Genomic DNA, 25,049 nt, shown 5'->3' on the forward strand with positions numbered 1-25,049 from the left:
TTTGATATTAGTATTGTTACTTTAATATTAGTATACAATAAAGCATTTGTTTTAATCCTTCCTATATTAAGAGGAAGTGTAGATTGCCATGCTGGATAACTGTAATTTCACTGTATTGTGATCTGTAACATAACTGGATAACAAAAATGCATTGAAGAATAAGCTAATAGAAGGTAGAAGTTTGACAACAGTTGTTGATTTCAAGTCTAGCTGTGAGACATCCACCTGGAGTGCAGTAATGAGATACCAGTGCTGCATTTTTAATATACTGTTACGTTTTTTCAGAATGGTATTTTGACTTACCTCAGCTTGTGCAGTCAGTCTCAAATAGAGCTCTCCCAAGGAACCAATTACAAAATTACCTACATGTGGTTTCTTGGTGCTATTTCAATGAGTGTTGTAAAATAAAGACAAACTTGTGACAATTGAGCTGTGCTTGCTCAAAGCATTTTGCTTCCTACATACTGACCCATAGTGAAGCGTCTGGACTCTGTGCTTGCTGTTCAGTGTGGATCAGATGAACCCATGACGCTGTTAGGTGTACAGTGAATCTAGGAGCAACACTGAGCTACTGGTTAGTAAATAGGTAGTTGAGCTCAGAATATTCTAATTGCAGTATAAAAATATAATAGGCCAAACTGGCTAGTTTTCACAGGTTTTTATAGCTTATAGTTGGGTTTTTTTTTTTATATAGGCAAAGGCTCCTCTGTCTTTGGACTCAGTCTGACTGGTTTCAGAGAACATAAAAATGTAGGAAAGTCTGTCATTAAATATGCTTCATTGGCCTCTGGAAACAGTTGATTAAGGAACCAAAGTTGGAACAGAGCTAACCTGCTTATGCTCTCAATCATTCATACTCCTCATAGCAAGTGGTGACAGAGGTGGTTGTTTCTGCATAGTATCCTTGCTCTATCACAAATGCAGCAAAAACTTTCAAAGAGGAGCTGCTCTCCTTTTTTATTTTATTTTATTTTATTTTATTTTTAATTACTAAACAGTTCTCTCAAGTACAAGAGTTACAGTTTGTCTGCCTCTCAGAATATACTTGGGGAAGTAGGGATGCCATGAATTCTATCCTGAAGTAGTTTAACACTGTCTTTGCAAGCTGCTCTCTGGCTTTAGTGTCAGTTTTTTGAAGGGTTCTAGGGCTGATGGCTGGATCACAACAGCTCATTTTGGCAGAACAGTAAGTTGAATTCTCTCTACTAACTTTAATGATGATTTTTGACTGTTTTCTGACTACTTTGGTCTAGAAAATACTTGCAACTAAGCAGAATTATCTTGAGATTCCCTTTGGTGTCTGAGTATGTTCTGCTGATAGCTCACTGATTTAAATAAGCTAAGCCAAATGTGAGAGAGAACTAGAATGGTGGTGAACTGAGCTTCTAAAGAAGTGGTTCTCAACTTGACCCTGGAGTAGTGAAATGTGGGAGACCTTCCTGTCAACAGGCCACTACTTGGTTCTCTGTATTGCAGTTTTAAGAAAAGAAAAGCAGCTGTATAGAACAGAAGTGATAAATGCTACCAGTGTTTGAACATCTTGCTGATTAGATATTAAGGAACTTACCAAATAACACAAATTTATGTACTGGTTCTGATTTGAACAGAGCTATTAAACAGAATGAGCTTTGTCATGTAACAATAACTTCTTGAATGTTGGAAAATAATGTGCAGAGATTATGTTTAACCTAGACATGTAACTTAGAGAATGAACATATGGCTAATGAACATCTTCAATCTGGCAGTTCTACTAATTGGTGTGTTTCTTTATTCTGCTGTCATTTTAATGGACAATCACTAGACCTCTTGGGAGAGGGTGAGTAATATTTTTAATTTCTAAGACTTTTGAATGTTAAGACTCCTTATTTTAACTTTCTGGAGTTGAGTGATTGTGATCTCTCTCCTTCCTCTTACTTTTCCTGTTTGATCTTCATTATATGATTGCATATAGATAATCTGGCTGCACTTTCCGGTGTTACCTCTGAGACACAGATTTCAGATCCATTTGCGCCAGAGCCTAGTGCAACTACTGCTGCAACTACTGATACTACAACTACTTCAGCTGCTGCTGCTACAACTACAACTATTACTGCTGCCACTGCTGAAGTGGATCTCTTTGGAGGTTAGTTTGGTTGCTCTAGTGCTCTGCGCCAGCTTGTAAGGCAGATGAAGCAATACTGAGTTCAGCTGCTGTAATAAGGCCTTTAATTTAACTAACTATACTAGAAGTGCCTGTGTGTTGAATGCTAGATGGAACAGGAAATGTAAACTGTCCAACTACCTCTTTGTTTGCTGTGCTTTTAGCTAATAGACTCCTCTGCATATATATATGGAAATGGAAAACTGTATACACTTAAGACTGAGTTACTTTATTGTTGAACAGCTAAGAACATTAGTTTTCAGGTCCACACTGAGGTAAGCAGTTATTCTTTGCACATTATTCAATAAATATGCACTGTACTACAATTTCTGCGAAAAGCAGTTGTGCTTTCTTAGTTACTGCACTGGAAAGGATGGACATGGTAGCTTCCTGCCACTTCATTACATGTTATTATTGACATTCTGTTTCTTTTGGATCTTTCCTGTAAATGCAGTATTGAGACAGCTGAAATCACTATATTTCAGTGTTGAGTCTGAGATTTATTTCACATAGCATTAACAGTAAATTAAACTGGCAATGAACTTGTACTAAATGCCAACTCTATAGCTCATATATAGGAAACATATTCTTAGTTATGCTCTTTCAGTCTCTAATGTTAGGTGCTAACCTCTTGAGTAAGAATTAAGTCCTCTCTATATGTTGTCAGATTTCTTGTCACTCTCATGGAGCAGCAGACTTCTCAACAGCACATCAGAAGTTATTGCGTCTTTTCAACACTATACCAGCCCAGATTAATGGAGAAATGTTCTGATTTAGAAACTACTTACATGTTTGAAATCACCTGACCACTGTATTTTTCTAGTTGTCTCTTTCTGTGATGCATACGTCCAGCATGACAGTTGATATCAGGAATTAGTAATAACTTACTTGCTATCAAAGCTGAATTCCAGCATATTGTCTGTAGGAGTATGTTTATCTATCGCTTCTAGAGACAGGAGTGCTGGAGAGGTTTCATACATAAATAATTTAACTACAAAGGTGTTTCCTAAAGACTGAAAGTTCCCAGTTAGAAGTTTTTTTAGGGCTGACTTCAACAGACAGCTCCAAGATAGCCCAAATAAAATAGCTGAGAAGCTGTAAGAAAGGAGTACAACTGCTACCTGCTACTTAAGTCCTCCCTTTACAAACATGGATAATAGTCCAAGTGCCACAGGATCAGGCATTTCAGAAGCAAGTTTAAAATAACCGTGGGCAGCAGTTCTGGACACCAGTAGAAGCAAGAGTGAGTCTGATGTTGGTTGCTGTCAGAAGCTGAGACCTGTGCTCATTAACACCCTGACAGATGCACAGCATGTGAAACTTTTGGTGTGTAGATATTGGGGTTGAGCCAGTCTTGGATACAGCACTTTCAAATTGCATTATTAATTTAGCATAGGTGGATGAGTTTTAAAAAAATTAAATGATAGTTAAATGGCTAGAAATTACTGTAAGCTTGCAACTTCCAGTACTACAAGCAGCAAGAGGTACCCTTCTTTTTTCCTACCTTTTCCACTATTCTGTGCCTGGAAAAATGGCTGCTACCAAATCATGTGTCCACTTCCATGTTTATAAATTGGCAAAGAGCTGGATGCTTTAGATTTCTAGAAATTTAGCTGATCATTAGATTATTTAGTGGCACATGATAAGAAGTGGAGTTGCCTTCATCCTCCAATGTGGAAGGAATTTTACTTTTGCAGTATCCAGACTTCTGTGACTTGATCTCTTCTTTTAAAGAGAGTGTATTTTGTTGCTGAAATACTATATATCTCCAGTGGATGGTATATTAGATGAATACTGAGTCTTTCCTGGAGCACTTCAGGAAGAAGCAAGACTTTATTATTTGCAATAGCATCAAGTTTCTGGATTTGAAAACCTCTAGTTATCGAGAAGAAAAATCTCTAAACACACCCAGCAGTGAAGGTACTTTTGCAGTGCCTTCATGGCACCCACAGGCCTAACCCTTTTAAGATCCTGGAGTCCGTACTGAACTTCCATCTCTCTACTCATGGGAGTATTTTTGTTTTGGGGTTTTTTTGTTGTTGTTTTCTGATCCCTCTGCTGTAAGTGATGTCCCATACTAACAATCTTTGTTACTTTAAGATTACGTATAGTACACATAATGGTAGGTTTTGGGCAGACACTGTTGCTCTCTAGCTTTTATGGTGCTAGGCATGCCAACTATCTTAAATAGGCATTTGACCTTTGAGGTCTGCTAGAGATAGTCTTCAGGGTCACCTTAACTTTTTGCGGCTTGCCATTTCTTAGTTGCTTGACACTGTTCCTTACGGTGAGGTGTGGTAGGGGAAGGTACAGGATCAGTGATCTTGGGAGAAAGAATGTAAAGAGTCTGCAGGGAGTGGCTGGGGGGGGGAAGGGAAAAGAAAGCTGCAGGAAAAAAGCAGCCAAGTTAGTGGAAGAAGCAGAAGAGGAGACTGCAGGAATGACTGTTGACTGTTCTCTTGCACTATGTTGCTGATACTTTAGCTGATAGGAGCCTGCATGCTGCCTGTTAATGGGCTTTGTCTTTAGGAGGAAAAGCAGCTCTGCATTATGTCTTCATCTCTAGTATGGTCTTGGAAAGCAGATGAGAAATACAGGATTGATCCAGTATAGCTTTTTGGAAGAATTCAGTCTGATTAATGGGCAAGCTTTCAGTTACCTGGGCCAACTTGAAGAATTCTTTATCTTGTTTCTAAGAGAAACAAGAGGAGGATGTGTTCAAAGTGCAGCTGGAGTCATTCCTGAGAAGTAGAAATATAAAGGTAGAAGAAAGACAAAATATCTTGAAATGCTATGTATCTCAATAATAGAACTTAGACATAGTATTTTTGGATGCTAATGATGTGCTCTTGAGTTACATTCTCTTGTGTGTTCATGCAAGTAACAAGTCATGGCAGACACTGTGCAAATGTCAGTCATTAGGCATTCAGACGATGAGCAGAACTATGGTTTCCCTTTTAATGGCAAAGTGATCAAGAATTTTTGGCACTTGAGGGCTACTGAATGTCCCTTACACTGGAACATGCTGGTATAGCAAACTAATGCTTTTTAAAACAAAAAAATACAACAACAAAAATCCCATAATTCTTAAGATTCTTTCCTAGCACTGAGCCTAGTGGAATATTTCTTGTTAGCTCAGGTCAGGTTCTCCACGGCAAAAAAAAAGTGACTGAAGAAGAAAAAACTGTGGAAACAGGAGGAAAATCTTTTCTCTTGTACACTTCAGTTCTGTGATCTTTCCTGTACTTGTGACTTTCCAAAGGATTGTTTTGCATATTGCATAATACATTAAATGATTATAAGTCAGCTGTATCATGTGTGAGTAACTTGTCATGTATTGATGCCATGGCATCAAATAAAGCCTGAATTTATGAAATTAAACAGATTACTCTTCAGGAACACTTATTTTGCTGTAGACAAGATGGTATTGAAGCACTACTTCAGTATTTCAGAACTTAAAAATGCCCTTGTTTGCACGTCATTTCAGTAAGAACTATTTTTATTTAACGATTTAAGTGTTACACAGTGCATAATAGATATCTATCACTCCTAATAGGTGTTCCCAGCAGTGTGAACGTGCAAAGGTTTCCGCAGCATCTCTAAGTTTCCAGGTTGTCTATAAACCCAAGTGAGGATCATGTGCTACTTGGTTCTAGAAGTCAAAAGCTAGATTAACTTTTGAAGCAGAAAATGCATAAATAATAAGGAAGTGGCTTAAACTGAGTAAATATAGTAACTGCTTTAAAGGAAAAAGATCTTAGTGCTGGATATGCGAATGTAGGGTTACTATGCCAATATGGAGAAAGAAAAAATAAAATAAGCAGTCCAACTTTTATTTTTTTTTACTAATAAAATATGCAGTACTTAATTGTATCAATTTCTGCATGTGATGCTAAATTTTAGCAGAGTGCAAGTGCAGCAGAGCCTTTTGAAAGGCTTCAAAAATCTTTATAAGCATTAACAACAGCAACAAAAAAACCCAAACAAAATAAACCCCACCCCAACCCTGGGTTTGAACTGTGAGTTGTAGGATCACCTGTTCAGGTTGGTCTGTCTCTGCACTCATACAGGTTTCTGGAACTTCTCAGAGTAAGTAATATTTAAAGTTCTTAATATGATGTTTTTCCTTTACATTCCACTATGAGCTTAGGTGTTTATCCCACCTGCCATTTAACCCAAGTATGATGCTAAAGAAAATGGTAATGCTTGGCAGCAACCTTATTCAGAAGTGGCAATAAATAATAAAACTGGTGCCAAGCTAGCTGTTCCCTTTGATCTTCAGGCTGGAAGGAATTTGGGCCCCTCTGAATTTCTGTGGTTGTTGCATGTAGAACTTCAATTCTCTACGTCTGGACAGGAATAGGTGTTACTCTGAGGCTGAAGTAGTCCCAACATGGAACTTGTGACTAACTGTGCGTTCTGAAATCACATTTTATACAAAATCTGTAGACTATCCTTTCATGCTGGGAAATAATTCTGAGGAGTGTTGACCAGCTTCTGTGGTGTTGGCCTACAAACTTGTGTGGGTAGAAATGTGTTCTTTTGAAAGAACTCAGGATGACGCTCCATCTGAAAGCTGGCTGTGTAGAGCAAAACCAAACACACGTGACCATATGCACAGCGTATTCTCCGGTAGTACGATTCCAAACTCTTCAGTCCAGTTCTGTATTGAATGTCTTCTCTGCGGTGTATCCCAGTGTCTGGTATACATAGAATACTGTGACAGTTGACTGATTATGACTTTTTTCACTTGGACAACTGCCATCCAGTTTTGTGGTTGAACCCTGTTATATGAAAAAATAGAATTATTTTTGAAATGGCTTATTAGCAGGCCTTTTTTTGCTACTAACTCATTTTAATTCTATTGTACAAGGCTAATTGGCTTTCATTTCTTCTGCTGAAGTTTCAGTGCATGTTCTTTTGAGCTTTTTAGAATAACTGGCACAAACTTGTTTTTAAAATGGTTTTATTCATTTTAAAATTGACACTCAAGTTAAAGCATGTTAAGCTTTTCCCTGTACTAGTTTGACAGTGCAGTTGCAGTATTCCCCAATAGATTTTTTTTTTTTAACTTGTTAACTCCTTAGCAGTATAAAAATGGCCTTTATGAGCATTTTGAAGTATTTAAACTTAATTTCACAGTATTTTTGTCAAGAAAATGCTTGCCTACGAGGATAGTCGAAAAGGCATGGTCCATTAGGACTGCTTCATGGAATTAAGAGCTACAGATGGTGGTTTGAGCCTAGGAATAATGCTGTAAAAGTTCAGAGCTTGAAATTTAAACGTACCACTTAGCAAGTGGCAAAAAGAAAAAAAAAAAAAAAAAAAAAGTCAAAGAAAACTCTTGAACAAGTAGTTCCAAAAGACCAAACCAGTTGTTTTCCCTAACTTGACTAACTGGCCTAGATGTGATCCTCAAGGAGTGACAAACTATGACTGGCCAGTAGTTAAGGTGACCGTTCTTGATCTGTCAGGAGCAAGCAGAGTAAATATAACCTATGCATCAGGTTATGGCTTCAGAAATGTCCAAGTGGAATACTGTTAAGAAAAAAGGAAGTTCAGTTTCTCAGATGTTGCATGACTAACTTTGCTCAAAAGCTAGAAATGGTAGATGCAGATCTCTGCCAATGTAACTGGATTGTTATTCGTAACAGTGCTTAAGTTTGCAAAGCCCTATGCAAGTAAATTCACAGTTGCAGATTAATCATACGTAGTATGGGCTTTGAGCATGGACATTTTTAATATCTTTATTAACACCAACTTACTGCCATATCTCTGCTCTTTCTTCTTTAGTTAATTTTGGGTAGTACATGAGCATGCTGCTCTGAACCCTTATACAATGAGAATAATGCCTTTTTTTTTTTTTTTTTTTTACACTCGCTGTACTTCCTGTGGGCAACACAAGAAGCTCCATCTTCAAACCCTCTCTAGAACCTGCTTGTGTGGGGTTGGGGGAGAGACAAAGCATTTTGCGCTGCGTGCCTTGTCTTGCCGTCAGAGTAAGAACATTCATATTGTATAAGGGGATCTACCTGTGCAATTTAACTTGGTTCTTTTACTGTATTTTTCTTCTCTTTATCCTTTTTTCTTTTAATTTCTGTTCTTGAACTGCACCCAAGATGCCTTTGCAGCTTCTCCTGGGGAAGCCCCTGCAGCAGCTGAAGGGGCAGCAGCACCAGCAACCCCAACCCCTGTAGCAGCAGCTCTTGATGCATGTTCAGGAAATGGTGGGTTTTATGTCATTAGATAGTCTGTTGTTTTGCTGTTGGTTTGGGGTTTTTTTATTGTTTTGTTTTGTTTTTAATTATTTAAACTACATGGCAGTGTGTTTTTTCTGAAATTTTCATAGTGTTTGCAATTGGTCAAAACAAACCTTAGACTGAAGAGCATGCTTAAAATTGCCTGTTTCTGCATCCCAGTAACTTTATCCTTATTCAGTAGTGATAATAAATTATTCTGGCAATGCTGAGTTTTGTAAGCAGTCACCTCTTAAACTGGATATTCTTCCTGGCTTTTTTTGCCTTGTCAAACAGCCTTTTAAAGTTCTGCCCTTTAGTAACTAGACTGCTCAGCCTTTCAGATGGTCTTTATTTTGGAAAAACATAAGTGACGTGTCTGGATAAGGAGGCTCAATGTTGGAATGACCTCCTCTGTGTGCGTGCGTGTATTTGCAGTATGTGCATTGCCTGTAGTTGCTTTGTTCTTGACTTCCTCCCTCACTGATCCTAAGTATGCATACACATATATTTCCCCTCTCCTTTTTACAAGACCCCTTTGCCCCATCCGAAGGTAGTGCAGAGGCTGCTCCTGAGCTGGACCTCTTTGCTATGAAGCCAACAGAGACTGCTGTTCCTGTAGTTACCCCTACAACTAGTGCAGCCACTCCAGTTCCTGCAACAACTCCTTCTCCAGCTGCTGCTGTTGCTGTTGCTGCTACTGCTACTACGGCTACTGCCACTACCACTACTGCCACCACTTCTGCTACCGCCACCACATCCGCTCCTCCTGCTCTAGATATCTTTGGTGGTAATTTTATTTTTAACTCTTTGATTCTGTGGATTGATCTATCAGGAATACAGAACAAACAAATCATTCTTGCATGTGTACTGTGTGCTAGGCTTTCACACCAGAGAGCCTGTTAACTCCAAATACGATGTGTAAAACTTGAAAGTTCTGCTTTGAGTCCGACCTTTCAAAAAATAAATTAAAGATATGTTATGTTCTTGGCCTTAGATTTATTTGAGTCTGTTCCTGATGTACCTGCAGCACCTAAACCAGATGCTACTCCTAGCATAGATCTCTTTGGTACAGGTAAAAAGATAATTCTTCCAGTACTCTGCTGCTTTGATGCTGTGAAATGGTGTAAACTGACTTGAATGATACTTACTTCTCCTTGGTTTTTCTTTCATTTCTGGAAGATGCTTTTTCATCTCCACCGCATGGAGCTTCTCCTGTGCCTGAGAGTTCTCTCACTGCTGATCTCTTATCTGGTGAGTGCTTGTCTTTGCATGCCATCCTACAGACTTTTTTTTTTTTTTTCCTCAAAAGTAAAAAAACAAAAACAAACCTCCCAAAAAAACTTACTGACAATTTACATCTTTAAGCTGAAATACAAAATTGTGGGTTTAACACTTTGGTCACAAGATTAGCAGCTACTGAAGATGCAAACCGTAAAGTGGATGACACTGAAGTTGAGCAAGTAATGTGGTTGTTGAGAGAGTAAAACCTCCTCTTAAGTGTAAGAAAATTCTTAATAAACAATGCTTTCTTTAAAGTACTGTGGTTTTCAGTTGCTGCGTGAGAAATGTAACGCTTTCTGTTTGCAGTTCTGAAGACTGTTACCTGAATTTACTGACCCTATGGCTCTTATTGGTGAAGCCCATATGGCTTTGAAATATTTAGCTATCATTGTTGCCTTGCTGATACTAAATATTATTTATCCTATGCTTACTGCAGTGGATGCATTTGCAGCCCCTTCTCCTCTACCCACTGCCTCTCCAGCAAAGGTGGATTCTTCAGGTGTGATTGACCTATTTGGTGGTGGGTATTTTTCTTTCCTCACCACTTCAGAGTTGAATCACTTCATTTCAATTACCTTTGCACTTTGCTAAAGCTGTAGGTTTCCCCTTCTCACGGTGTTTCTGTGTAGCATTATGACTGAGTAGCATGTCCAGTTCTTTGTATTGCACAATAATGAACTGCAAATAAGCTGTCAGTGTGGTCATTCTGTTGTCATGAGCTTGCCATTCTGTCTTCAGTCAGTGCATGTATGGCTCTTCCTCGGAGGTCCAATGAAAGTCTGTTGTGTTCTTTTTTTCTTTGCAACTCTCTGTGGTCGTGTTGTTTTCTGTCAGTTCTATTTCTCAAAGCAGCTGAAGTTTTGAGGGCGACTTGTCTCAAACTGGGTATCTGAATCACAAGATCTTTGTTGGATTTGACAAGGTGGAAATTAGGATGGGCACAACCAACTCTAGGAGTGTTACAGACCAGGAATGTGGCTCGGAAGTAGTGACTTTTCGAACATTAGTGAAATATCCCTTAAAAAGACTTAATGTGAGTCAGTAGGTTCTGTCTAGAATTACTTTAATCTCTCATCCAATGCATTAGTCTGCAAAGGGCTTAATGCTCTCACATAGAATACTGTGGTTTGTTTGCATTTTCTGAGAAGAGACCCAACTAAAAGAAAAGAGATTTCTTTCAAGTGCTGGGTTTGTTGCACCTCCTCTTTTCCACCTGAGCTTTTGCATACATGGTACTGCTCTGCAATAAAGATGGCCAAGCACTTTCATTTTCTTCTTCTGATGAATGAAGTGGTTATCCTTTTGTCGTCTTTTGTTTATGATAAGTCATTAATTAATGCATTTAATGTTGAACTCTACCTTTTCTTGATGCTTTCTGGATTCCCTTTAGATGCTTTTGGAAGTAGTGCTTCTGAACCCCAGCCCACAACCCAGGCTGCTTCTAGTTCTTCAGCTTCTGCAGACCTACTTGCTGGTAATAAAGAACTTCCAAAAACTTGTTGTTTTAAGGCAAAACTAAGACATTATCTTTGAAATATTTTTATGTTCCTTGGATGTAAAGGGACTTTTGCAGTGGAATAAAATTCTTCTTCACAAGATTTATTAGTACTTTAGACTTCTTAAATTAAAACTGTAGTGATTTATAATGGAGGCATTATACTGAAATACAAGTTAACTTCCCAGATTATCTTCTCATGCATTTCATTTTTGTACCTCCTACACAAGCCTTTTTCTGTACTGTTCACTGCATCTGAGTGTATACCTAAAGTTTATTTGGCTGACTGTAGCAGTACTTAGCAGTATTGCAGACTGTGCTACTTGTTCCTTACTGCTAATTCAACGTTTCTTGGTTGATTTAATTGAGGCAGGTTACACACTTAAATATTAGGAGCTTGAGTGAATGACATGGTAGCAGTCTTGCATTTAGACAAGGAGAGTGTGGTGACAAGAGAGCTTTCCTGAACACAAGAGCATAGAAGTGTTAGAGACTCTCTGCTTATACTGGGTGAGACGAGGTTTCTGCTAGTGCTGAATGTGGCATCACTGTCACCTAATTCAAAGACTGAATAAGTGTATCGTTGTAGTCTGCATCCTACAGGTAAGCAGCTTCAGCTGAATTGTGTTTGTACCACTCTCCAAAATGCATGCTGTACTGTATATTTTAGTGGTTATAGTGATTGTGAGTTGTGACTCCTCTCCATCATAGTTTGAAGTTTGTAGAGAACAAGATTCCAGCATGTCTTCCTCAGGTTTGAAGGAAACTCATGCACTTTTGGTTTGAGGAAGACTTAGCTTAGTTTCTCCCATGTTTCTGAAGGGTGAATTTGTCAGTAGGATTGGTTATTTAGATTATCCTTCATGAACTTCAAAGATGATCATTAGCTTCATGTTGTACCTTTGTGGCTTTAATTCTGAGCTGGAGTGATAGTCTGCTCTTTACTGCAACTGCTAACCACTCTAGGTGTGGTGGGCCCTGACATCAGTTGCTCTCTGTATGTCTGCAGGCCTCTCATGCCAGCTTACACTATATCAGAAGTCGAGCCCTGTGTATATTTTGCCTTTATATGCTCATGAGAGATTGTCCATTGTATGAGAAATACATGTGAGATGCCTCAGTATGTAATCTGCTCGAAGTGCTGTGAGCTGATACAGGTGGGTGCTTACACGCTGAAGCCACTTCAGAAGAGGACACTTTCGCTAGTACCTGCTATGAGTGTGGGCATTGCCTAGTTGTGCTGCAGGAAGGAAGAAGTAGTCCAGAGAATAATAACATATATATCCATTCTCAATCAGTTCCAGTGCTGGCAAGCCAGCTACTTGAAGTGGGACATAGTGCATAAAGGTATACTAAAGCTTTAGGACAGGCAGCTTCAGGATTTTAAGGTAGGAGGCCACCTTTTGTGTTAATATGGTTTCAATAGGTCTTTGTATTAGTTAGCCTATGGATAGCTTAAGACTGGAGATTGGGCTTTAACTAGTAGATTCTGAAACACATCAGTCGTTTGTGGTTGTGTGCATTATTGGGAGACTGAGTGCAAAGATATTGTTGGTAAGAAGCTAATCCTGCTTATACAAACATTACAGTACAGAATATTTTATGTCCTTATCTGTAACTAAGCTTAAATTCCAGTAGGAATTATGCTCCAGATGGCTTAAACTTCAGCAGTATGCTCTCTGAATCTGATGAATCACATTCATTCAAAACCTAAATTATAAAAGGGGTGTCATAAGTCTAAGCACTTAAGCAGACCTGAAGCAGTTGGGGTGAACAGGTGATTTTTAATTTTTAAAATATATGTTCAAAAGAGCTCCAAGTAGATTTGAACCTTTATTTGGCAGATATAGAGAGTTTGTAAACATCACAACATATTGCTGAGCATTTGTTCACCCTGGATGGCAGATGTGTAGCCTGCAGTGTAATCCAGTTTTAAATTCAAGATTGTTGAGATTTCAAATGGTGGCTGAAGGCTGAAGTTTTGTACTAAGTGTTTATATGCATAATGTTACAAGCATACTTAATATGCATCATTATCTTAAGTGTTCTGCTGTCAGATAAGCTGGTCATCTTTCCTTGTCTCGTTTAGGAAATATGATGGAATTTTTAAAATACTCTTCTAAGGTTCTCTGCAGACATGACTAGAACTGTGCTGATAAATATGATGGTCTAGCCATTTTCTCTTCTAGATCCTTTTATCCAATTAAACTATGCACATGTGTATCCCACTACATGCTCTTAATAGCATGTTATTATAAGAAAGCTTACTTGAATGTGTAAGTAAAAGCAGCCTCAATATCGTGCAGTTGGGGATGTCCAGACAACACATACCAGTAACTTGGTTGCTGCTGTTTCTGCAGACTCACTCTGGGTCTTATGCGAACCGTAGACAACTAGAGACTTAATCTATTAAAGCATTTTTATGGTTTCTTTGCCCGATGTTGTTGTTAAATTGTACAAGATGCTAAAAGCTATGGAATTAAGACCAACCATCATGCAAACTTCACCTGAAACTGGGGAGAGGTCTCTTCTGTAGTTGGAGAAACAGACACTTTGTGAGGCTTTACAAAAAACTTACCTAACTTTCTAAACAGAATCTTATAAATGGATATTGTGTCATGCCCAGGTGCCAAGCTCCTTGTTCACTCAGGAAATGGAAAGGCTCTGAGCACAGGGTCTTCAAATGACTCCAGTGCTTTAGGAATTGCTGCAGTCAGGTGCCTTTGTCATCCCTGCATCTTGTCAACCTGCTTCTGGTCTGATTATTTGGAGACTAGTACTTGCTTGCAGATAGTTGAATGCATGGAGCTTTGCATTGGGATAGGTGATGAACCAGGAGAGAGTTTGTAGGTAGGGATCAGAGGACAGGCCAGCACTGGTGAAGTTATGGTAGGTGTCTACTACAGCCCACCTGATCAAGAAGAGGCAGTAGAGGAAGCCTTTTTTAGGCAGCTGGACAGGCTTTGGCACTCATAGGCAACTTCAGCCACCACAATATGTGCTGGAAGAGCAATAGGGCTGGGTGCAGGTAATCCAGGGGATTTCTGCAGTGTATTAGGGAATCATTTGATGCAGGTGATCAGGGTGTACCAGAGTGAGTTCAGTGGAGGGCCACTGAGTTGGTGACTGGTGCCTGTGACATGAGGAGAGGATGAGAACTGGGTCTGTACAGCCTTAAGAAGAGAAGGCAAAAGGGAGACCTTATAGGTATCTAAGCTACCTCACTAGAGCTTACAGAGAAGACTAGACAGTTATTCTTGGAGAGGCCCAATGACAGGAAAAAAGGCAATGTGGGTGGGAAATTTCAGTTAAATACTGGAATTTTTTAATTTTTATTTTTACCATGGGAATGTTCAGATATGGTAGCAGGCTGCTGAGAGAGGTGCTGAAATCTCTCGGAGGTGTCAAGGCAAATCTCAGGGCAACTTGATTTGGTTAGAATGGCTTTGAGCAGGGTGTTGGGATGGCTGACCTCCAGAGGTCACTTCCATCCTAAATTACCTGTGACAACCCACTTCAAGAATAGACCTTGGAGAGCTAGGGGCAGATCTCTGGTCCCAGTGTGCTTGTCCAGGTTCAGAGTTAGCATCTGTAAGCATGTGACTTCCTGTGGAGTAGGATTTGGATGATAAGGGCTTCTTGGTGCCAGAACCATGAAGTAGGCCTAATAAACACAAGGAAGCTCACATAGGCTTTTGAAATGCTCTTTACTTCAGGCTGTGGAATACAAGTTGCTCTGCTTCCTGCTTCTGCTTCCCTATCTCCAGCCAGTGCCCTTGGTCAGTAGCATCTGAAGGGACCAGTTTAAGTTATGATCTGAGTGGTTTTGGTCATTGCCTGCCATCTGGCAAGCTTCAGCTGAAGGATGTAATTTATGACGTGTTTCTAATCAGGTTGTGTTCTCTTGGACCTGTAGTGCATAGTCAGGTTTGCTGTCCTCTCCCACCTGTGTCCGGGGCCAATGTATTTTTTCATATAGGTCAGATGTTCCACAACTAAAGCCTGTCTGCTGGTGGGACAGCAAACTGCTGGCCTGGTGCCCAGGACCTGGTGATAGCACACTACTGTCATTTCCTTACTGAGGGTTTTGTTTTGAATATAACTATCTACTGCTAACTCACTTCTCTTCTGAAATATGCATCTGATGTATAAATAAGTCTGATGCTTGCATCAAGTGCGTATGTATAAATTTCTCTTATTATTCTTTCAAAATTTAAGTGTTTGGTGTTTCATCTTACTTTATTCTCCGGGAAAACAAAGTTTTCAGGGAGGGTACAGTTGCTGAGCTCTCACAGTAACATTTGATATAATTGATGCTCACAATTTGAGCACAAGTTCTTTCCGTGGAGCATTAGCCTGTCTCGTTAAATGTCTGGCAGATGGTTGATTTCATAGCTGAGAAATGTGCTGTTGTCACCGTTTAAGATGCCTACATAACATGTTGTAATCAATATACCCTGTAACCGTGGAAAGCAGTTAGGATAAAAAAGTGATTAGAAAATCTTCAGGATTTTATTTTCCCATTTTTCAAAAGCTGACTTCTCCACTGTACCGGTAACTAAAGAAAACTGAAGGAAGAAGAAGAGGAAAGGATTTACTTAACTGCTTAAACAAGAGTGGTACAAACTGTCTTATCAAAAAGACAAAAAGTATTGCTAAGGTTTTAATGTAAATATCAATTTAGAAGAGATGATCTAAGTTACTTAATTTCAATCATGTGACTGTTGGAGTAGCATGCTTAATTTTTCAGATTTCGTCCACATGAAAAGATCTGTATTTACTTTGGATGAGAATATGACTTAAAGTGGTCTCTATAAATTGGAGAAAATTATCTAAAGGAGAAGTTTCATATGAATAAATGTTCAAACTTCTGTCCATAGGCAGCAATAGTTAGCTGGAAAGTAAGGACAGTAGACTGTAGGGCAGGACATTCGCTGAGAAGAAACTAAAGGCAGTGGTAGAGTGCTGACTTGTCACTATCTTGTGCTCAGCTGTGGCTAAATAATATGTTTCCTACTCTGATATAGGGGAAAAAAGTAGAGCCTGCAGGTTGTGCAGAGTGCTTTTCCTGCTGTGTATCTGTAGTCACAGTTGGAACACTGAGCTCCGATCTGATTCTTTCTATGCAAGGGCTGTTGGGGAAAAACAAAGCTGAGAGACTGAAGCTGTAGTACAGAGGTCTCTGACATCATTGCCAAGAAGAGATTGAATAAGAGGAATGGCTTGTAAACTAAAGAGAATTGAGAAAGAGTCATATGTCTGCTCTTGTTTTGATGGAGTCTTTGCATATTTAATCAGTTTCCAGAGTCTGTAGATAATACAAATAAGCTTAAATTGCAAGGGAGATCAAATTATGTAGAGGGCAAGGGAGGGATTTGAAGAACTGTCAAGCATGGGAGTGCATTGCTCGTAGGCTAGAGAATCTCCACAAGTATATAAATATAGGATTTATAGTGTGTATATTAACCTTAATCATAGAGGTTCTCCAGTCTACAAGCAGATCAGCTGTGGATGGTGTTGATCCTGCTTTGTCATGAGAGTGGGGGTGACAGCAGGTTGAAGAAATCTGACAAGGGACACCAGGGTGTTTTAAGATGGTAAGAGAAGCTAAACTAGCTCAGTAAAACACTGCCTTCTAAACTGAGATTCCAAAGTAGTTAATGGGTGATCACATGCTTCTTTCAAGTTTGTCCTCTGTTTCTCTTTTTTTCTGAACTAATTCTTGTTTGTTGCATTCTGCTTGTGAGATTACTTACCCAGAATGATAGCGTGTAGTACTGGAAGAATTATGTTCTCTTCTCTGCTGGTCTACCCCTGCAGAAATCTAAATAACAAACATAGCAGTTTTTATTGATGACTGTCACAAAATTTTGAATTCCCTGGATCATACCTGGCATACCAAGGATACTTGTGTATGTGAGTTCAGAGTTATTTACAATGGTCTAGTAAGAATTGTTTCTATCATTCTGCCTTCTATAGATTGAGCTTTTGTTTAAACACAGCCCATAAAGACTGACTCTAATGCCCACACCTCTCTTATGTGGCTTTTTCAAGGCTTTGGAGGTTCTTTTATTTCTCCCTCTCCATCACCATCCCCAGTCACTCCAGCTCAAACCACCTTACTACAGCCTAACTTTGATGCAGCTTTTGGGACAACAGCTCCAACGACTGGCAGTTCGTTTGATGCATCAGGTGAGCCACAGAGTTTCTTCCTGTGAATTTTCTAATGTGTTTTATGTGTTAGATCAGTTAATGACACCATATTTAGGCTCTGATTACAGGCAATATCAGTGATTTTCCTGTTCCTTCTCTACTGGAAGAACTCAGGGTGGTGTTTAGGCTGGTGTGTGCCCAAGAGTGCTCTGTACTCATTTTTTATTCTACCATGTCAGTAAAAAACAAACTAGTGTGAACATCATCCTTGCATGTGCTTGGTTGCATGAATCGGGAATTATGCAGGGAAAACACTGTTCTGTAAATCAAGTATATAGGCAAGTCATCCTGCTGCTGAAGCTGTTCTTGAGCTTGCATGGCATCTGAAGGTACACAAAACAGAGACTGAAGTTGTGTTCTTTGCCTGACTATAAGCTTAAACTTCCATTGCTGCTATCATTTTTTTTGTATCTCTTCCATTCTGTATTTTCCATGCTGGGTCCTTGCTACAAACTTAAAATTGGTGAGTTCTGCTACTGTACAAGAAAAAGAGGTTGAAGTAGTACTGCTGCTTGGTTATTTAGTTGCTTGCCAGTGCACATGCTACCCCTTCCTGTTAACTTAACATTAGCATGTACCTCAAATACAGATCAGAAGATGGAACACTGGCATGAGATGTACCAGGTGGTTTGACTTCAAAAAATGAACTTCTGAGTTAGATAACTGAACTAAGGAGGCTAACTCTGTCAATGTGGATGGTTCTGGTTCCTTCTGATCTCATAAGATGTCAGTAGGTTTTCCTGATTCCGTGCTGCTTGCAAGTGAATAGTAACATCTTGAGACTTTCAATCCTGTTGCTTTAAGATGTCAAGGTATAAGACTGCTTTTGCCACAGTGATTCTGACTGGTGTTTGCTGCAAGATGTTCATTTTAAAAACCATTAAATGAATATCTCCTGACAAATGTGTGTGCATCTGACATCTCTCTTGAGGATGGTTAAAAGAAAGTGTCATGTGGAAGTGGTGCTGTATCTATGTTGACTCAGCTCTCCAATTAAACTCCTTTTAGGCATGTCCTGTCATATTAGTTCTCATTGGTACAGCTCTTTCAGGATTACTGTACATTTGGTGTCTAGTAAAGCGACATGCATGCCCTTGTTGGCATTACTTTTCATGTCAAATGGTGTTTTGGTAGGACTTGTGATGTGGTTGTCTGCTATATTTGTTGAAGCAACAGCAAAGTGGCAGGTAGTGTTTTTCTTACCACAGCTGATGTTCCAACCCACTTTCGTTTCCCTTCTAGTGTTTGATGGCTTAGGTGATCTTCTTATGCCAACTATGGTTCCTTCTGGGCAGTCTATAGCACCTCCAGCCACAGCAACAGTCACTGCTTCAGCAGCAAGCAAAGGCCTTGGAAGCGATCTTGATTCATCTCTTGCAAACTTAGTAGGCAGTAAGTGACAAAATTTGGTTTTAAGAGGTGTGGCATACAACTGTGTTATTTTTCCATGGAACCAAATGCCTGTCTATTTTAGCTTGCTTCAATGTCCTTCTGTTTCCATGAGGAGACTGGGGAAGCTATAGGCAGGAATAAGGCCTGATTTAGAGAGCTGATAGTCTGAGTCCATAACTTGTCCCACTTTGTGCCCAGGATCTGAGTCAAATAAAGGGACCTGTTTGGTAGGTATGATATGTAATGTATGAACGTCCCAGGTACATTCAGGGAGATATCAGACTCTTAATGGATGTGCCCTTGTTAATAACAGATGGAAAGGTGAAAATTGTCCAATACATCTGATAGCACTGTGGAACTGAAGCAGAAAAGACTCCTTCCTTAGTGAGAGGAGAAGTAGCAGTGGGGTGAGGAGTGCACAACAGCCAAGAATAGACCTTCTTTCAGACAGTGAACTCTCCAAAACATGTTCTTGAAATACTAAACTAAAAAAATATTCTTTTTCCTGTAGTAGGAAAAGGGCTAGAGCCTTTACAAATAGAGATCAGTAGCCACAGCCCCCCCCCCAAAACCTAACAGAGGCCCACCTAGGCTAAGGTATAATACTACCAAAGCTATCCTTCGGAGGATTATATAAATGGAATACTCTGCTAGTGCATGTAAACACACCACAGCAAAGATACAACTGATCTTATGATGCATGTTCTTCTGTTAGGTGTGGGGGGAAACTACTATGCTTAAGAGTCAGCAGTACTCTTAATCACTTGAAACCTCTTCTGCAAGTCATTTGATATATCCAAGCTTAAGGGAGAAAATGAAACTTGGCAATTTTGACTCACAGGAGCTGTATTGGTCATGTGTATTCTTTAAAACTTAGCTTAAAACTTCTTCCAAAGAGTAATTAAGGAAACTACTTGAAGTTCCCATGTATGATACAGCAGGTAAAACAATGCAAAACTTCCAGGTAACATTCTGATTTATGTGTATGTGAAAAATAGCTTTTATTTCTATATGTGTAATGAGGAACAGAAACAAGTGTTGTTATTCAGTGTAAATAGTTTGGTGCTCTTAAACAGCTTAGCATTTTGTAGACCTAAATATATTGTTACTTTGGTTTGCTTATAGAACAAAAATGGCCTCCTCAAATATAAGACAGTTCCAAGGTTCCTCAAAAGTTTGTCCTGAAGAAGGGGTAGATGTGGCCAGTCCTCTGATGCTGTTTAAATGAAGATAGCCGAAACTTTATTACTCTGTATAAGCCCATGTGCAATGAAACATGAGCTGTTACTTTGACATGTTTGAATTTACTGAACATGACCTTTTTTTTTCCTTTTTTCTTACAATTTTCAGATCTTGGAATTTCTGGTACCACTTCAAAAAAGTAAGTTCAACTTAAAAAAAAAAAAAAAAGACTGTTGTATAGTCTTAATCTGTTTCAGTGTTTATTAAGAATCAATGAATTGGTTATGTGCCCTCTCCCTCCCAGAATATCAGTTCAGAAAAATTCTGGGAAAAGTATTCTATTCTATACAGGTTCATTGAATAATTAAGGTTAAATGTTCCTAGCTTTTAAAGTTGCTGGCTTTAATCTGAGTCTTAGAAATATTTTTTCTGTAAATTACTATCTTCACATTGGATTGTTCATTTTCAGTTGTTTGGAAATCAGCTTAGTCCAGACAATAAAATGTATAACTCCCCTCAGTAATCTAGGCTAATATGTAATAGTTTTGTTATCTTTTTACAGACGCTGGATGTTCTTATCGTGTAGGCACTGGAATACTTTTAAAATAAAAAAGAAGTTCATTCCATACAGTGAGAAACTGCTTCTTGCAAGAAGAAATATTTACAGCATTGCATTTATTTTTGAATGTATCTCCTTAATCTAACTGATAGCTTACTTCTGTGCTGAGTCTTCCTCTGTATGCAAGACCAATTTATGATGTGTGTACTTCAAAATGTTTTGTGCCTCTGTGGAGATGATAGCAGGGGTATTTATAAACACATAATGAGGTTTATCCCTAAAACTTAGCTTCCTTCCATTTACTTCATTCAAATGGTATATCTTATTCTGGATAGAGTGGCCTTTAACAAAACCTTGTTTTACAACAGCCCTTTTATTCTATGAATGATTTTGTTTCTCTTGTATCTATCAACTTTTTTCAGAACTGAATGCTTTCCTCCTTCAGCTGCCTGAGCAAGATTTCCAGCAATGAAATGACCTTTCAAAGACTTCTAGTAGGCAGCTCTACTGCCTGGCCCTAGTAGACTAGGCAGTAGTAGTTCCTCTTCCTACTTTGCAAGGGTATATGCAATAATATGTTGCCTTCAGTCAATACTAAGTAAAATTTCTCTTTAATTCTCACCACAAAGGCCATAACCATGTAACTGACTTCAGTTCAGAGTGTACTGGTGTCTAGTGCTAACTACTGAGTGTCACTAAAAGTGTATCTTTTTGTTAATAACTTAAACTGCATACACCATAAACTAATGTAGCTGCAAGTCTAATGTTAATGTATACTGCTATTTGTTTTAATTTTCACTGTGAGAGTATGTAAATAGTAGCTCTGTCTCTCTTCCTCTCTATTAGGGGAGACCTTCAGTGGAATGCTGGAGAGAAAAAGTTAACAGGAGGAGCCAACTGGCAGCCAAAAGTAGCACCTGCAACATGGTCAGCTGGTGGTGTCCCAAGTGGTCCCTTGGTAGGTGGTTAATCCATCGATACCACTGGTATTGGAACCTCAGTGTTTTATGAGACAATGCAAGCATATGTGTAGGCACTGTGCCTGCCTACTTCAGCTAAAGAGTTTGCTTCTGTATAAATGATAAGGTTGTTTCAGGTCACATTTTTAAGTCCAGATTTACAGCTGGCATAAATAAATTACTGAGTTCAGGTCAATGAAAATACACTAGCCCGTGTGTCAAGATGTGACTCTACAAGTACACTTAATACCTGTGGACATTTCCAAGTGTGTGGTTAGCTGTATAAGTCTTCCTAGCACCAGTCCCAGGTCGATTTGGTTCCCAAAGGCAATGGTATTGATCCAAAGCTGAAATACTGGAAGGAGGAAAAATAAATATTTTTTCTCAAGCTTTCATGAATTAAGTAGACCAAAAGACTGCACAGTATTCATACTGATCAGGTGATTAATGTTAGATTAGAAGTTGGTAGCTTGTTTAACAGAGTAAAGCAGTCTTGGAAATGTTAAGATAGCTCTGTAAAACATATCAGAAGGCAATAACTTTGAGAGAAGAGGGTTAAATGGAGCTAAAATTCTAAATTTGGTACAAGAGCAACTTGATCATGAGTAAGCTACAAGAGTAATATGAAGAGAGGTTATATCTCGTCAAAGTTGCTCAGGGCATAAAACAGCCTCCATTTGAAAAAAGTTGGGTTGGGAAGGAAAGGACTGTCAAAGGGGAGCATGACCAGTTCGGTTCCCTGCTGCCACAGCCAGATGTTAGTGTGACTCGAAGCATGTTCCAGCTTGTTCCTTAACCTTATGAAAGGTACAAGAATTCCCTGAACTTGGTACTGCATTGAATGTATTATTAGTTGTAACGTCAACTTTTTTCTTAATAGAAAGGCTGGGCAGTACTGTACTGTGTAAGTGGATTTTTTTCATCTCTTATTTTACTTACTAAACACAAAGATACTAACTGCACCTGACCTGCATTACAGCTATTACTGCTGGCTTAAACCTAGCTAGAGGTGGCCTAACATGTTTCTTCTTGGACTATCTTTCCAGCAGACGATTCTCAGACAATGTGTTGAATATGGTAGTAGTGATTAACCATTTCTGTGCTGTAAGCTTGAAAATAATGGCTTCAAACTGTCTTTGCTTTACTTAGATGTGATGACTTATAGTGCCTGAAATTTCTAACTTCTCTAGCATCATCCTGATCTTGTAGTGGTTTTACTATCTGATAGCTAGCCTTTCTGGAAAGCTGAGTGGTTTTGATAGCATTTCATGAAACATGGGTGCTATATATATATACTGTCAAAATCATACACTTAGGGGTTTTTTTGAAACAAAAGGAAAATGGATCTGCAGGAAAAATAAGTGTGAGACCAAAATGAAGCTTTCCTTCATGTCACTGTTGAACCACTTGCGTTTTGGTCTCTTCTGTTCTTGTGACCTTTCACCTTCTGGATTAAAATTGGCAGAATTTCATAAAAACCCATTCCTTAGAGTCACCCTAATGCTTTGAGACAAAAGCAGATTAATTTGTGTGGCCATTTACTTGGCATCTGCCTAACTGGATTTTGAGCTACAGTGTGTTCCTGTGGCTGCAGTCAGGTCACTGCATCTGATGTAATTAATCTGTGTTTTTCTATTCCTTGCTTTCCATACCTGAGTGTTCAGATGTTGGTTTTAGTTTGGGGACAGCTGTGCTACTAGTGCTGTACAACTTTTAACTGAAATGCTCCCCAGAAAACTTTCAGATGGGAAAAGACACTAATAATTATTAGCCAGAAACCGTAGGGTGTTTGTCAATTAAGGAATCTGGAACAGGTTCGCTTGACTTGTCTCCAGTTTCCTAAGAAACTGGTGTGTTTTAACTTGGCAGCAAAGATCAACCAAGGACACTGAGTGCAGCATTCACAGAAGTGGACTGTGTAGTGTGTAATTCTGGCATATCTCCAGAGACGCACTGTCCTTTGAACTGCAAGTGTGTTAGCTGCTCTCCAAGTGTGGGGGGGGATAGGACAGATTCAAGGTAGGCAGTAAGGATGTGGAGGCTCAGGCATGACCCTACAGCTTCTGTAATAGCTTGAGAATGTTGTGCCAATATACTTAGGCTATACAATAGCAGTAATGAGATTCCTAAAAATCCTACTGCCATTTTTAAATCCCTTCCTCGAATGTTTCCTGTCTCTCTCTAGCTTTGTTAATAATTTGAATTGTTCATAATTCTGTGAAGAGGAGAGACTTGAATGATTTCAAGGCCATAAGGAGACTCTGTGCATGGGAGGTTACAGATAAGGGATCCAAGAGGGATGATGTGTAGGTTCTGCTAGATAAGTGGGGTGGCCTTGTTCAAAGGTGCTGTTGTGCTGTATATCCAGTCAGCCTGCTAAACTTACAGTTCTCTCTTCCTGAATCCTAGTGAAATATCACCTTTTTTTTTTTTTCTTGCGTTATTTGAGTGAAAATCATAACAAGTTAAGTGTATGAACAAAAAGCATAACAAGATAAGCTAAACTCTTCTTAGTAAAGTATGTAATGGTTGTGATTGTGGCTTAAGTGTGAACTTACTCTTTAATGTAGATGAATCTCACTATATAAAAATACTATTTTTTTAAAATTGGAAACTAATTATAGCAGTTCTTTCCCTTAGCTTTACCATCTGCTTAAGCTTTTGCTAAAGTACAATGCTACAAGTGCTATAGTGTGTTATCTGTCAGTTTTGAAATTGGGATGCTTTCTTACACTATGTAGGAGGAGGAAAGTACATATTTTCTTGGGCCTATTTTGAATTGTATTCAGTAAATGGGCTCCATTCATGAAGCAAATGGAGTCTGTCACCTTTCTTATGAAAAGGCAAGCTCAGCATCAGTGTAAGGACTCATTCAGCTCTCTCATTCTTTGAAGCATCGTGGTTTTGAGGTTAGGTATTATCTGCTATACATAAAGTCCTACTTTCCAGAACAACTTTGAGAATGCTGGAGACTCTGTGTAGTTTCCAGATAGTGCTGTTACAGAGATTCTTGCAATTCTTTAATTTTTCAAAACAATTTTTTAGACAGGAGCTGTGCCTCCAGCAAGTGCTGTGCCTGCCACAGGAGGTACTCCACCTGTCCCACAGCCGGGAGCAGCCTTTGGGATGGTGAGTCTCTTTCGTTACACTGCTCTTCTTTCTTCACCCAGAACCCTACTCACACTGCGTTAATTTACAGCCCCCAGCAGGCACAGGCGTACCCATGATGCCCCAGCAGCCAGTTATGTACGGGCAGCCTATGATGAGACCACCATTTGGAGCTGCCACTGGCCCTGGTGTACAGGTAAGTGTTACTGCTAGCTGAGTGTTTGATTGCTCTCCATTTTTCGAGAAGGTAGCTTATGTGTATGCATTATTTCAGTTCAATTCTAGCTGTAGGTCTATAATGAGATTTCTTACAGTATCAGCTGCCTGAGTTGCAACAGATCACAAGAACCACCTTGATTTTTTTTCAGTTCCCTTGTATGAGATCAGTGGAAGAGGTTTGAAGTCTCCTACAGCTAACTACATCCAAGACCTGGTTTTGGGGGATATTTGAGTAAAGCTCAAAGTGTACCTGATGGGCATT

The 25,049-nt window shown here is 39.2% G+C and overlaps 1 protein-coding gene across 1 annotated transcript in view; it reads left to right on the top strand.

The window, feature by feature from the left end:
• The first annotated feature begins 1,716 nt into the window (after window positions 1-1,716).
• The window catches only part of LOC104531711 (clathrin coat assembly protein AP180-like), a 28,214-nt gene continuing 4,881 nt past the window's right edge, over window positions 1,717-25,049 (top strand). Inside the window, exons 1-15 of the mRNA XM_029087148.1 lie at window positions 1,717-1,816; window positions 1,952-2,122; window positions 8,260-8,367; window positions 8,909-9,166; window positions 9,374-9,451; window positions 9,559-9,630; window positions 10,097-10,180; window positions 11,051-11,134; window positions 17,210-17,347; window positions 18,611-18,760; window positions 20,111-20,141; window positions 21,348-21,459; window positions 22,341-22,364; window positions 24,506-24,589; window positions 24,660-24,764. Of these exons, the coding sequence (XP_028942981.1) occupies window positions 1,717-1,816; window positions 1,952-2,122; window positions 8,260-8,367; window positions 8,909-9,166; window positions 9,374-9,451; window positions 9,559-9,630; window positions 10,097-10,180; window positions 11,051-11,134; window positions 17,210-17,347; window positions 18,611-18,760; window positions 20,111-20,141; window positions 21,348-21,459; window positions 22,341-22,364; window positions 24,506-24,589; window positions 24,660-24,764 (1,599 nt within the window). The remainder of the gene's footprint in view (window positions 1,817-1,951; window positions 2,123-8,259; window positions 8,368-8,908; window positions 9,167-9,373; window positions 9,452-9,558; window positions 9,631-10,096; window positions 10,181-11,050; window positions 11,135-17,209; window positions 17,348-18,610; window positions 18,761-20,110; window positions 20,142-21,347; window positions 21,460-22,340; window positions 22,365-24,505; window positions 24,590-24,659; window positions 24,765-25,049) is intronic.

The sequence above is a fragment of the Antrostomus carolinensis genome, unplaced genomic scaffold (genome assembly GCF_000700745.2).
Source record: "Antrostomus carolinensis isolate BGI_N321 unplaced genomic scaffold, ASM70074v2 scaffold461, whole genome shotgun sequence".
Lineage (NCBI taxonomy): Eukaryota > Metazoa > Chordata > Aves > Caprimulgiformes > Caprimulgidae > Antrostomus > Antrostomus carolinensis.